Source organism: Poeciliopsis prolifica, unplaced genomic scaffold (genome assembly GCF_027474105.1).
Source record: "Poeciliopsis prolifica strain line A6 unplaced genomic scaffold, Auburn_PproV2 SCAFFOLD030, whole genome shotgun sequence".
Taxonomy (NCBI): domain Eukaryota; kingdom Metazoa; phylum Chordata; class Actinopteri; order Cyprinodontiformes; family Poeciliidae; genus Poeciliopsis; species Poeciliopsis prolifica.
The window spans coordinates 1692103-1704104 of record NW_026562405.1 but is presented as its reverse complement, the minus strand read 5'-3'; the positions used below and the strand labels follow the sequence as shown (position 1 = coordinate 1704104).

General features: G+C 35.7%; 1 protein-coding gene across 11 annotated transcripts in view; it reads right to left on the bottom strand.

Annotated features, from left to right (window-relative positions):
• eif4g3a (eukaryotic translation initiation factor 4 gamma, 3a) overlaps positions 1-12002 on the bottom strand; it is a 56823-nt gene that overhangs the window by 21905 nt on the left and 22916 nt on the right. For 4 of the 11 annotated variants that reach the window (XM_055050413.1, XM_055050415.1, XM_055050408.1 and 1 more), the window contains 7 exons: positions 11660-11752; positions 9593-9625; positions 4306-4326; positions 2268-2447; positions 1685-1796; positions 1387-1547; positions 293-427 (listed from right to left, as the gene is read on the bottom strand). In XM_055050413.1, coding sequence (XP_054906388.1) covers positions 293-427; positions 1387-1547; positions 1685-1796; positions 2268-2447; positions 4306-4326; positions 9593-9625; positions 11660-11752 — 735 coding nt within the window. The remainder of the gene's footprint in view (positions 1-292; positions 428-1386; positions 1548-1684; positions 1797-2267; positions 2448-4305; positions 4327-9592; positions 9626-11659; positions 11753-12002) is intronic. The other 7 variants (XM_055050410.1, XM_055050417.1, XM_055050411.1 and 4 more) reach the window with 5 other exon arrangements.

The following is a 12002-nucleotide window of genomic DNA, read 5'->3' as shown; positions in this document are numbered from 1 at the left end:
AAAATTGTTAAAAAAATGAATAATTTTTCTTCCTGTTTACAATGCGGCATCTCTTAGTGCTGCGCCATTATATAAGACCACACTGAAAACATTCACATTTGTATTTACTACCCAACATATCTGCAAAATTTAAGGTGTAATAAACCACTGAGTTTTTACTAATAAAGTTGCGACTCTTGGAATTATTGCAATAAATTACTAGGAAAGAACATCCCATTTATTCCTAAAAGTCGTAGCTTGTCTCATAATGTGGATGTATCATAGGTCTCCCAGAATCTTAAAAAAGCCATACCTGTGGTGGTGTTGGGGTGGAGGAAGGGGGACCCACAGGTGGTGTTGAGTTCCTGCTCCCTGAGCCCCCTGCCAAGATCTCTGCTGTGATATCCTTACCGCCCTGATTCGGGTCGCGGATACAGATCTGTGAGGACAATGGCAGAAAAAACAGAAACAGCGACCTCACTAAAGTCTTAAAGTCGGAGACCAAACAGAAGGCAAACAAAGTGAATGAGCATCACCTTAACGGATTATTAAAATAACCGATGAATCATTATCAATTGATTTTACCAATCCATTAATCGTGATTAATCAGCTTTTAAAATAATCAACAGCTAAATTAGTAATCAATTAACTGAATTATACAGACCCAAAAAAAATGACAATTTTCAGAAAGAGTGACACTCAGAGTAGTAGTTAAACCAAAAAAATATATACATTTGCATTTAAGATTAAAATCTTTCTTGTCTGTGGATTTGTTCTACCGAAAACTCCCTTCACGGTTTTAGCTTCACCTGGTTCAACTTCTGTCCTAATGAGCACTTTTTGCTATCCTGTTATTAAATCGATCGATCAAAAAAATAATCACCAGATCAGCCCTACACTGTACTGATGTTAAGTCAAGCAGAAAAAGCTGAGCTTTTTACATATTACAGTTAGAAATAATTTTTAACTGAATATGCTTCCTTTGCTACAAATGATCGAGTGGTCACTAAAGGAATGCTGGATATTGCATGTTAAGTTTGAAAATGTTTTCATTTGAAAAAGGAATTGTGCTAGTTGTTTGCATTTTTTGTGTATTTCTAGCATTGCACAAAAAAAGAATAAAACATTTCCAGAATGTGCCAATGTTTTTTTTTTTTTTTTTATCCAATTAATCATCAGAATAATTGATCATTAGAATAGATGCCAGTTCAATTTGGATTTTTTGCCATGGCTGTTTACATTTCCAAAAAATATGCAACCTGAATGTGTTCTCCAGTGTGACTTGAGAAACGTCCTGAAAGGGACTGATATTTCTGTTACCAAGTGAATTGGTGACTGAATTGACAAATGTCAAATACAAGAACTAGCAAAAGAACAGAAGTCGAAAAAAACTACTAAGATACTTACTGTTTTCTTCTCACGCCTGGCTGGTTGAGGTTGTTGTTGTGTAGGCACTATGATCGAGGGCGAGTGGGGGAACAGAGTCTGGCCAGGGTAGAAGGTTGGGCCCGCTGTAGGAACTGGAGCAGGGACAGAGGGTGAAACCGGAGGGTGGTACCTGAGGGGATCTGAGCCAGATTACAAGAAAAGAAAATTTTTAGTAAAAGCAAAGTTCTGGTTCTAGACTAAAGAGCTAATGTGATTTATGCGAACGAGTGATTCTGATTTGAGATTGCATGTGCTTAATGACAGGTGAAAGACTCACGATATGGGTTGGCGTACTCCCCTGGTCCTGGACCGGGGTAGAAGGTGCCAGAACCGGGCGGCTGCACTGAATACTGCTGTGGCGGTCCCACATATTGTGTACTGGGCCGATACTGGAGGGATGCAAAAGAAAGTGAGTGAAAATACCACAAACACAAATTTATTTATTTTTAATATTTTTAAATTAGTTAAAAAACAAACAAAAAAACATGTCAGATACTGACATTAATAAGCCTGCGACTATGTTTGTGTTCAGCTTACACATCAAAAGATAAGTAGTTTCTATATTAATAATTTTTATAAATCATTGAAATTGATCAATAATTTTAATGCACTGATAAAATGTATGATTTTGCATGGCTTAATTTTCATTTATGTAGATATTAACATTGGGCTTTCACATTCAGTAAATATGATTAAAACTATTTGATGTCAAACTTATTTTAGCTGCACAAAGTATTAATGAATCAATCTGAATTAAAATTGTAATTACTTTTGTTAAGTTTAAGAAAAATAAAAGCAACATAAATTATTCTGCCTGATTCACTTTTAAGCCAAACTTAAAAATGAAGGTTTGCATTCACCTGTGGGATGTAGTACTGTGGAGCCTGTGGGGATGGAAAAGGCATTGGGGCCATGGTCATCATGATGGGCTGATTGGTGGGGTAGACAGCCGCCGTGGGAGCCTGCGAACCCGGACGAATGGAGGGTGAGTTTGTCGGCATCGAGGCCCTCGCAGTCTGCATCTGAGTCCTTTGAAAAAACTGAGGGTAATATAAGAAAGACAGAAATAAAACAAGACATGTCAGTTACTAACATTTTTTCTAGATGTGAAAATATTTTCTCCAACTGGAGCCTTTGTTTTGGTCAGCTCAAAATGTCTCTTAGATTTTCAGCATGTCATTCAGATGAATGAAATGCAGAAAAATACTTAGAAACATGCATGCTGGCATTAATCTTTGAGCTCCTAAATAAAAAAATACTCAATATGTTTGATATGTTTTATTCGTAAATAATTGTTTTCAGAAACTTAAGATAAAAAATATTCAATAAAACAAGAGACCCAAAAAACACCAAGAAAATTTTTACAGCAAAGATAAGAAAAGAAAATACGCAAGTTGTTACTGAAAACTTGAAGTGCCTATGTTAACAATTTTATCAGTCAAAGCACAATCTAATAAGTGAAAAGCACACAGTTTCAAAATGGCTACCAGTCAAAAAGAATGGAACAAATACAGATATTTGATTCCATTGACACCTTTTTTTTTATTCATACAAAATCAAACATACAAAGTGCACTTTTGACAACATGCACCTGGTGACCAGGCTTTAATTGTGCCCCCACCAGGCTAAGCATGTTGTTTTTCATTTTTGCCATTTTTTATGTTTGCCTTTTGTTAAGACTCCATAGTTGGTGTTTCGTTACTGTTAATGTCTTCCAGTAAATTTCCTGTCAACTTTAAACATTTTTATCTCAAAAACATGGTGGGCCATTGGATAATTGCATCCTTTCCACTGGGGTTAGTACGTTTTCTGAAGGAAACTCTGAGCACTAGTTATGTAATTAGTTAAATGTATTCTGAATTTCAGTTATAAATAAATATATATTTAAAAATAAAATCAATAAATCAACAACTGTATCAAAAATTATATTCTCTATGTAAACCACAAGTACCTATTTCAGTGTACAGGCATTGCCACCAAAATAACATTTTTAGAAATCTTCAAAACTTTCTTTGCCATTTATCATTTTACCTTACATGTGCTAAAACAGAAATGACTGCAAATGCAGCAACAGTGACTTCTGTAAAGCACATCACAATGAAGTGCTCAAAATCAGGTAATTCTGTAAGAAAATAAATAAATAAAAAGAAAGCTACTAGGCCAAACTTGGAATGTTTGACGTTAGTCACAATATTCCATAAGTGTAGGACACAGGGATAAACAAGGCTGTAAAACTGTCCAAAAATATCAAGAGTGAAAACACCTTTCACATAATGTATTAGCCTCAGTGGTTTTATTATAAATAGTTGTGGGGGAAATGTGGGAAATGAACAGGAAACTGTTCATTAACAGTCACCTAAAGACACTCTCAGTGAAATTCTCTGTAAAGCTGTTGGCTAAGCAACAAATAGTGAAAAGACAAAAACAACTTTATAATACTGGCTGAAAACAAAAAGGGAAACTAAAATAGATCTTTATGCAACACAGAAACCACTTAAACTTGCTCAATACAACACAATTCAGAAACGTCACTGACAATATTTTGACAGGAAGAAAACAAAAACAAAGAAAACGCTTACAAAGGAAATATGCTGCATCTCTTATATTAGGCATGCAATTTATTTCACTGTGCAAACTCATTAAAGATGAGTAATGAATGGAGCCAATTAAACAAACTTAAAAGTGTCAAAAGAGTCCTCTAGTGGCACTCTGAAGGACATCAGAGAATAAAACGATAACAACAAGCCTCCATACTCTGTGTTTACTGCAGTAAAGATGGAGGAGGGGAAAAGGAGGTGTACGGGATTAAAAGTTAGGAGGGACAGGATCATTTCAGGATGATCCTCTTCATGCCATGCATCTCTGCAGAGACTTGACACAGAGGGATGTTGGTGTTACCTGGATGGGCCTGAATCCTCCCTTGGGGTTTGAAAGCAGTAAAGAAAGAGAAGCCAGTGGGAGGATAAACTGGTGAGTTTTAAACATCCACACACAAACAGAAAGCTGAGCATCTTCTTCCATTTGACACACAAATTCATCATCATTCATTAGCCACTTTAACCACCATTCAATGGCAGAGGAAATATGAGGTTTAGCTACCCGAGGCCCCAAAATGCAGGTTTGGCAACCCTAACTTTTTCGCAGAATCATATGAAACTATGGAGATCATCACAGGTGAGAAATTCTCCTGACTCGACATATAAAGATTCAACAGTGGGACTCACCTGGTAGCTTAGTATAGACTAAAAATCCGCCAGACTACCTCATCTATGGATATTGCTTCACCTTCATCGTTTTCATATAGCATCAATTCACAAGTTATCTTAAAAACGCAACATCCGGTTTGATTCAACAGTCTTTACCCGTAAGCTGTTCTTTAGATGGAAAGTGTCCGTTTCAATCAAACTGTTGAGTCTTTTTTAATTTTTTTTATTTCCCAAACTGCCATAGAAATTAATTGGTCCTGATTTGATTATTAAAGGATACATGTGGTACTCATTAGTCCTCTTCGTTATGACAACTTGAGATTAACCAAGAAATCATGATCTGACATAAATTTGTTATAAAAGTATTAATGATTAAACTTTAGCTTTATTAGCATAAAGCTACATAATTTTCAAAGTTTAATCAGTAATATTTTTTAAAGAAATTTATATCAGGTCATGATTTCTTGGTTAATCTCAAGTTGTCATAAAGAAAACATTTTTGTCTAGGTTAATGAAAAGTTTTCATGACAAAGACATTTTGAATAATGTCAACTTTGTATTTAAAAGTGTCATGATTTATGAAATGACATTTTGACATCATAAATATTCATGAAGACTTACTCATGTTTATGACAGTGTTATTACATGTTTATAACAGTTTTATGTCAGTCTTATTCACAAGTCGTCAAAGTGTTATCCACCATTTTTAATTTAAAGCAAATTAAATACAACAGATTTAAGCAACCACTCTTTGGATCAGCCTCTTATAAAAAGACAATGAAAAAGAGCAAAAAAGATTAGATCCTATCTTTCTACCCATGCAGCTGGCTAAATTCTCAGAGTGTTTGCTGTAAATTATTTCATGAAGTAACCTGTTCAGAACATGTTTACTGCTGAACCACAGATCCATCTAGGACTCAACAACACTAAGGCCTCACAGCCAAAAACCGCTTTTCCCAGTTTGTGCATGACTTATTTATTTGGAGCATGGACAAGTGTAAACCTGTTTCAAGTTAATTTCTGGTTCATGATTACAAAATAGAACGACAAACATAATTTAACAACCGGTTGGTGTGTTAGAGGTCAAAGTTAGAGTTGAGGGTAGCCTTCAGGGCATTAAAGTCGATCTATGAACAATTATGGGAAAGTGTCAGGGCTTGATAACAGCAGAGCCTAAGAATGCCAACCACAGATAAATACAACTCCACAAATGAATACATCTTTATTTATTTACACCAGAGATGCATCAATAAGCACATTTTGGGTAAATATCAATACCAATATATTGTCATCAAGGGCAATAATCATTACACACATCTCTAATAATTCACCAGCATCAGTCCAATAAGTAAAACTGGGCCACTCAACAGCAGATATTTATTTCCATCTTGCTGCCATTTGTGTTATGGGACTGATACCAATATGTTAAATAAAAAACATATTGTTTCTTTTTGTTTGTTTGTTTTAGCCCATCTCTTTGAAAAGCCACATAGCTTTTCAGAGGTACTTTTCTTTGCTGAAATCACATTCTCCTACTGTATTTTATGTTTTCTTAAACTGACATTTTTTAACCCTAGCCAGCTGCAGAATTTACTCCAACTAAGTGCTATGGGTTGACTTGTAGCCAATCTGAAGCACATTTGCTGACTCAACTAAACTTCTTCTGTTGATATCAACTCACAAAGGTTTACATGCACCTCCTGTCACAACTATTAAAGCCTAACACTTTAATAGTTGAGAGAGTGCAAAACTCCATCATTATTTATTCCTCACCTTTTGCTAAAAACCATCCACCTGATGTCTACTCGACTCTGCAAAGCTTCATTTAGACAGAACAATGTCTGCTTTCTAAGGTTGCAGATTAGTTGAGCCAAGATGTTGTTTAAATAAAACTATGTGCAAATCTGTTAGTGCATGCGAGCAACAAAAATGTTTTAGCCATTTCACAGGTTCACATCTTAAATTAGTGGTATATAAGGAAACATTTGACCCAAGAGTTGGCTAAATGATTGGAAATCATAGCAAACACTTGTTATGGCCTGTGGTGTTGCTAGTTCAAATAAAAATACTGAAAGCATACCCAACAAAGAAGAACCTTTTATAGAAGAAATACTAATAATAAAACCGCTTACTGAAAAACAGAGCTTGTTTGTTTTTGTGGTGAAATAACTTCTGACTTAGATCTTCTTCCTCAAATAAACCGACACATACATCAGCTTCAAATACATAAAAGTTCAAATAGAGCATTTTGGCCAAATCAATTTTCTCATATTAAAGCTTCCTTTTCTGTGCATCGAGAGTGTTTCAGGAGAACAATAGCTGTTTTCTCTGTGAGTATAATGAGCCACTGTTCAGCTTCATCTGCTTTCCAATTCCACTTCCGTGGTGGCACAAGAAATCTCAGAGCCAGTTTGTGACAGCCAGAGCATCCACTCCAGTGTGTGTACTTACACACACACACACACCTATCGCCAACAAACACCCCCGTTACGCTTTGACACCATACTATTAATAGTCTGCTTAAAATGTGTCCAAAGAGAAGCATCCAGAAGGTGAGGATGTTACCGAGTGAGTTATACTGCGGCCGTTCGTCCAGAGCACAATGAATGAACACATCAGTCTTATGGCAAGCTTCTGTGTGAATCAACACACACAACGCAAACTGAAAGCCACATGAAATAAATGTCAACACCAAGACAGGTTTAAGACTCTTTCCGTCCTCTCGGTAACACACAAACATCGTAAACACTGACCTATCAGACACAAACATCAATTTGCCCTTCAAAATCCACAGATGTTTGTTCTGTATGTGTCAGCTGTCCAGTTTCTGATTTCCTCAAGTGTCGGTCAGGAAAACAGACCTGTACTTAGACGGGTAAACACTATCATTCATATATATACTCCAAAATACTTCCTACCTGGCCAGCAGTAATTTCATATCACAAATAAAAAGTAATTGTCAATAGGAGTTAATTATTCTAAAAGTAGTGAGATGTGAATATGTAATTTGCCATTTTTGGTGCCTGTCTAATTGTTTTTTCTTATTTGTAGCTTTAAAGAAATCAAATGGCTAAAAGACCAATAAACAGCAGTCTTAATGTTTAAATACTTTTTCACAAGATCACAGTCTCATGAAAATTGTGCCAGATTTTTTATTTCTCACAGTTCTCATGTCTATGTTCAGGTGTGAGGTCAGATTATCATTAAAACAGATTTAACAGAATCCTAAAGCATTTTACAGGTTCACATCTTAAATTAATCTGCTTCTGAATTTAGTGAACTGACAAAATTACGCTTGAGAGAACAGAGTGAGTCAGTTGTTTACTGTATAGCTTCCAGATTTCAATGTACCAGAAATCTGGAACAAACTTCCAGAAAACAGTTGAAACACTGAATTCCTTTAAATCTAGAATGAAACTCAGCTGAGTTGCTTTTGAAACTTAATTATGAAACAATCAATAATCTGAAGTGCAAAATGTATTGTTGTTGACTGTGTGTTGTACCTTTTGTTTTTATGATGTAAAGCACTTTGAGATGCCTTATTGCTGAAAGGTGCCATACAAATAAAATTTAACTGATTGATAAATTCATAATTGCTAGATATGTTATTTTAGGCCTTTTGAAAACTTATTTAAACAATGCATTTTTAAGAGTAGAATAATTATACAATATATATATATTTTTAAAGGTGCATATAGGATGAAAATTAACTATATGCAAACTCCCACAAAGCAGTGTGGGAGTTTGCTTTCTGTATCCATCAATAACTGATGTGATTCTACCTGGTTGTTTGACCAGATTTGCTAATATGGCTTCCTTTGCTGGAATGGACCGTTAACTAGATGTCATACATTCTTAATGGTTTGGGTTGAGGTTGAAGCGCTACAACAACCCCACAACATGATTCTACCACCACTGTGCTTAACAGCTGCTAACATTTTCTTTGGCTTGAAAGTCTGTAATTGAATTTTCAAAACATCCATCTCATCATCACAAATTTGAGGTCAAAATAGTCTCAATTCATGACAACATTAATCTGTTACTCTGGTGTTGTAAAAGATCTAGTTAAAGTCAGGCTTCAGCTTTTTTAGGTTATTGGGTTGTTCCTAAACATCCTGAGAAATGTTCTCTCAGTTTAAGGTGACCGTTTGGTTCTTCTATAACTTTGCAATGTAGAGACTTTTCAGTACTACTTAATTTATTTATGCATGAGTGTCATAACTCCAATTTTCACTCTTGGACAAGGCCTTTAATGAATCAGTTTCAAATATTGTATAAAAAAGGCTTAATAAAAAAAAAATCTGCAAAATGTGCCAATGTTTTTATCCGATTAATCATCAGAATAATCAACAGAGAAATCAGTAACTAGAAACAACTAGTAGCTGCCCTAGTTTATTCAGCCAATTCTGGAATTCACAGCTGTTAACATTTTCACACCGTAAAACATTCCAATAAGGGAACACACATTTCAGTCATCTGCTTGAAATAATATCACTTTAAATCAGGTGGAATCTTTGCCAAGATATTCTTCTAATGAGGTTGACCACAGACATAACTAGAACAGCTAGTGCACAGAAATCAGGCATCAGAATTTGCACATAACTTCGGATATTAAAGTTGAAATCAGTAGTTTTTACATAACCCATAAAAGTCTTTTTAAATACAAAATACCTGAGCATGTACAGAAACAAAAATTTGAGTATAAATCAGTCTAGTAATTTGGCTACCGGGTTCTGGAAAACAATTACATCTAAAATCAAGTCATAATGTCAAAAAAAAAAAAAAACAAACACAATCATAGCTCACTGGATCACTCTTTTATCGGATTCCAAGGTACTTAACATGTTTTAAATCTGTATTTTTAAGCACAAGCAGACCCTCCACAAAAAGCTCTTTTGCCATCAAGGACCAACACACTGCTTTGATGATGATGATGCAAAAGAGGGATACAGGAGGGGCGTCTAGCAGGGGTAAATTACCTGATGGTGGGTTGGTCGAGGGCCCGTAGCAAACTGGTGGGGGAGGGAGGAGAGGTCCAGCAAGGAGAGTGAAGCAGTGATGGCAAAGCGGGGAGAATAGAGAGCAGAAGAGAAACACAGATACGGTATGAGCGACGGAGGCAGAGGCTTGAAAATACAATAAAAATACCACAGCGCAAAGCTTTAAAGACACATGGCACAAGATATATGACACAACTTCAGTAATACAAAATCTACTGAATGCATTGGTATAGGTTCAGGACGTATGATAATATGTAAACAAAATGGCATATCATTATATTGTAATGACGCTTTCAGAAAATTTCAATCAAATAATTAAAAACATGTATGTCTTGATCGTTTTAATTTAATGTCTCCAATATATTGTATAGTCCAATAATAATAATACATGTAAAGTGATCTTAAATTTTGATGAGAGGATCCATAGAAGAAGAGTGAAAAAAAAAAGAAATCAGTGAGCGCGTTTCATGTATGCAGGAGGAAGATTGTAAAATTTGTTTGTTATAAATATGAAAAAGTTTCAACAGTTCTGATCCCACATAATTTTGGACACAGATTTATTTCAAGACTCAAATCCAAATTACAACTTAAATATTGAAAGGAAATATTAATTCAACATTAATATTTGAAATAAAAAGGGGGAAAAAAACATTTTCTTAAGTACTACGGAGGGGTGTAAAGAATACGTTTTTTAAGTAGACGGGAGTTATTTATTTAGCCATACTACCCGTTTTGTTTGCAACCTTGTATTACCAACAGACACGCTAATACTCATGCATCATGTGTCAGAAAGTGTGTCAAATTGTTGTATAAAGGAGTGTTGGGTAGTGCCAGGGATACAGAAAAATACAGCATAATTCAACCATCAGCTTACTGTCCAATACAACAATAACAGCATTAATTACAACATTCATATACGTCTCATTTCTACTGCTATGATAATTTCATAGCAGTAGATGTTTTCATCTGAAACATAAGATAAAGTCCAACTTGTTAGTTTTCAGACTTGAAATATCACAGCCAACAAAAGTCCCATTCCAAATAGTCCTTCTGCACTGCTGATATTTTGCACATTAATAAAAGACATATTTGGATATATTGTGCACCGCAGGGTGAGGCTCCACTGGTGGCCAAGTCTGGACTTTTGACATTTCTAAAAGTATTTTTTTTGTTGTTGTTGTTTAAACAAGGAAAAGCATTTGAGGAATTTCTCCTCCAAGCGCTTTCGGAGGAGAAAAAGCATTTCTCTTTCAAACGCATACCCAACCTGCTGGTCATACCTGCTGGTCATACCTGACTAGTAGGTCAGGTATGATGTTCACTCTGCAATTACTGGCACAAGATAAAACCCAGCACTGCCTCTGGGATTTTATTTAAAGGAGCTTAAACGCAAGATGGTGAATGAAGCACATATTTAGCACTTTTGAGAAAGTGCCTGTCGAAAGTTGCTATACAGTGAAATTGGCCCATTCCGAGCTTACATTACATTACACACTAGAAACGCTCATGAAAAAATTAGAAAAACCAAAGTCGCCTTTAAAATAAATCTGGGGAAAATGTGTCTCATAGTAGAAAAGTATCTGAAGTACACTGACCCTAATTTAAATCAAGCTGTCAAAAATGAATCTAAAAAAACCAAAAACTGCCATAATCCAAACACTGACAGTACACAAATAGTTTAATCCATTTAATTTAGAATTGATGTTTTAATATGCAGAACAGAGACTGCTGTGTGTGCTTAATGTTACAGAAATGAGTGATATAGTGGTTAACATTAAAGATAAAAAATGACACCAGCATAAACTCATTTCCTGTGTGTCATCAGCGATAAGAACACCCACAACGAGCTCATTAAGAAACAATACAGCCTAATTGAATTATTACAACTATGTTAAGTACCTTGGCAGTTCGATCAGACAACAAATCTCCTTGTGTCTTAAATAGCCCCCCCCCATTCACAGATGCTCGACTTCTACTAGAATCAGAATAGAGCTTAAAGTGTCTGAGGTGAGTCAGCTGGAAGTGTGCAAGCAAAGAGAAACTCACCGGGCGACTCTGTGGCTGTGCATTCATTGGCTGTGTTTGGGGAGAATACACTAAAGGAGTGGAGCCGGCGTTTTGCCCACTGTTGTATGGTGACTGTCAAAAGAAGAAAGTAGGCGCAAACAGGTGAGAATTCGATACAGACTCAAAAACGTACAGCAAATCAATCATGACATTTCACACCATATAGGAAATAAATACTGGAATAATACAACAACTGCAGTGGAGGTTTGTGGGGGAAAGTGGTTTTCAGTTGAAGCTTAAGTACTCGGCGAAGATAATTGGTACCCTGAAGGACTCCCAATCCTGTGTTGCTTTATACCAGTGCTTCTCAAATAGTGGGGCG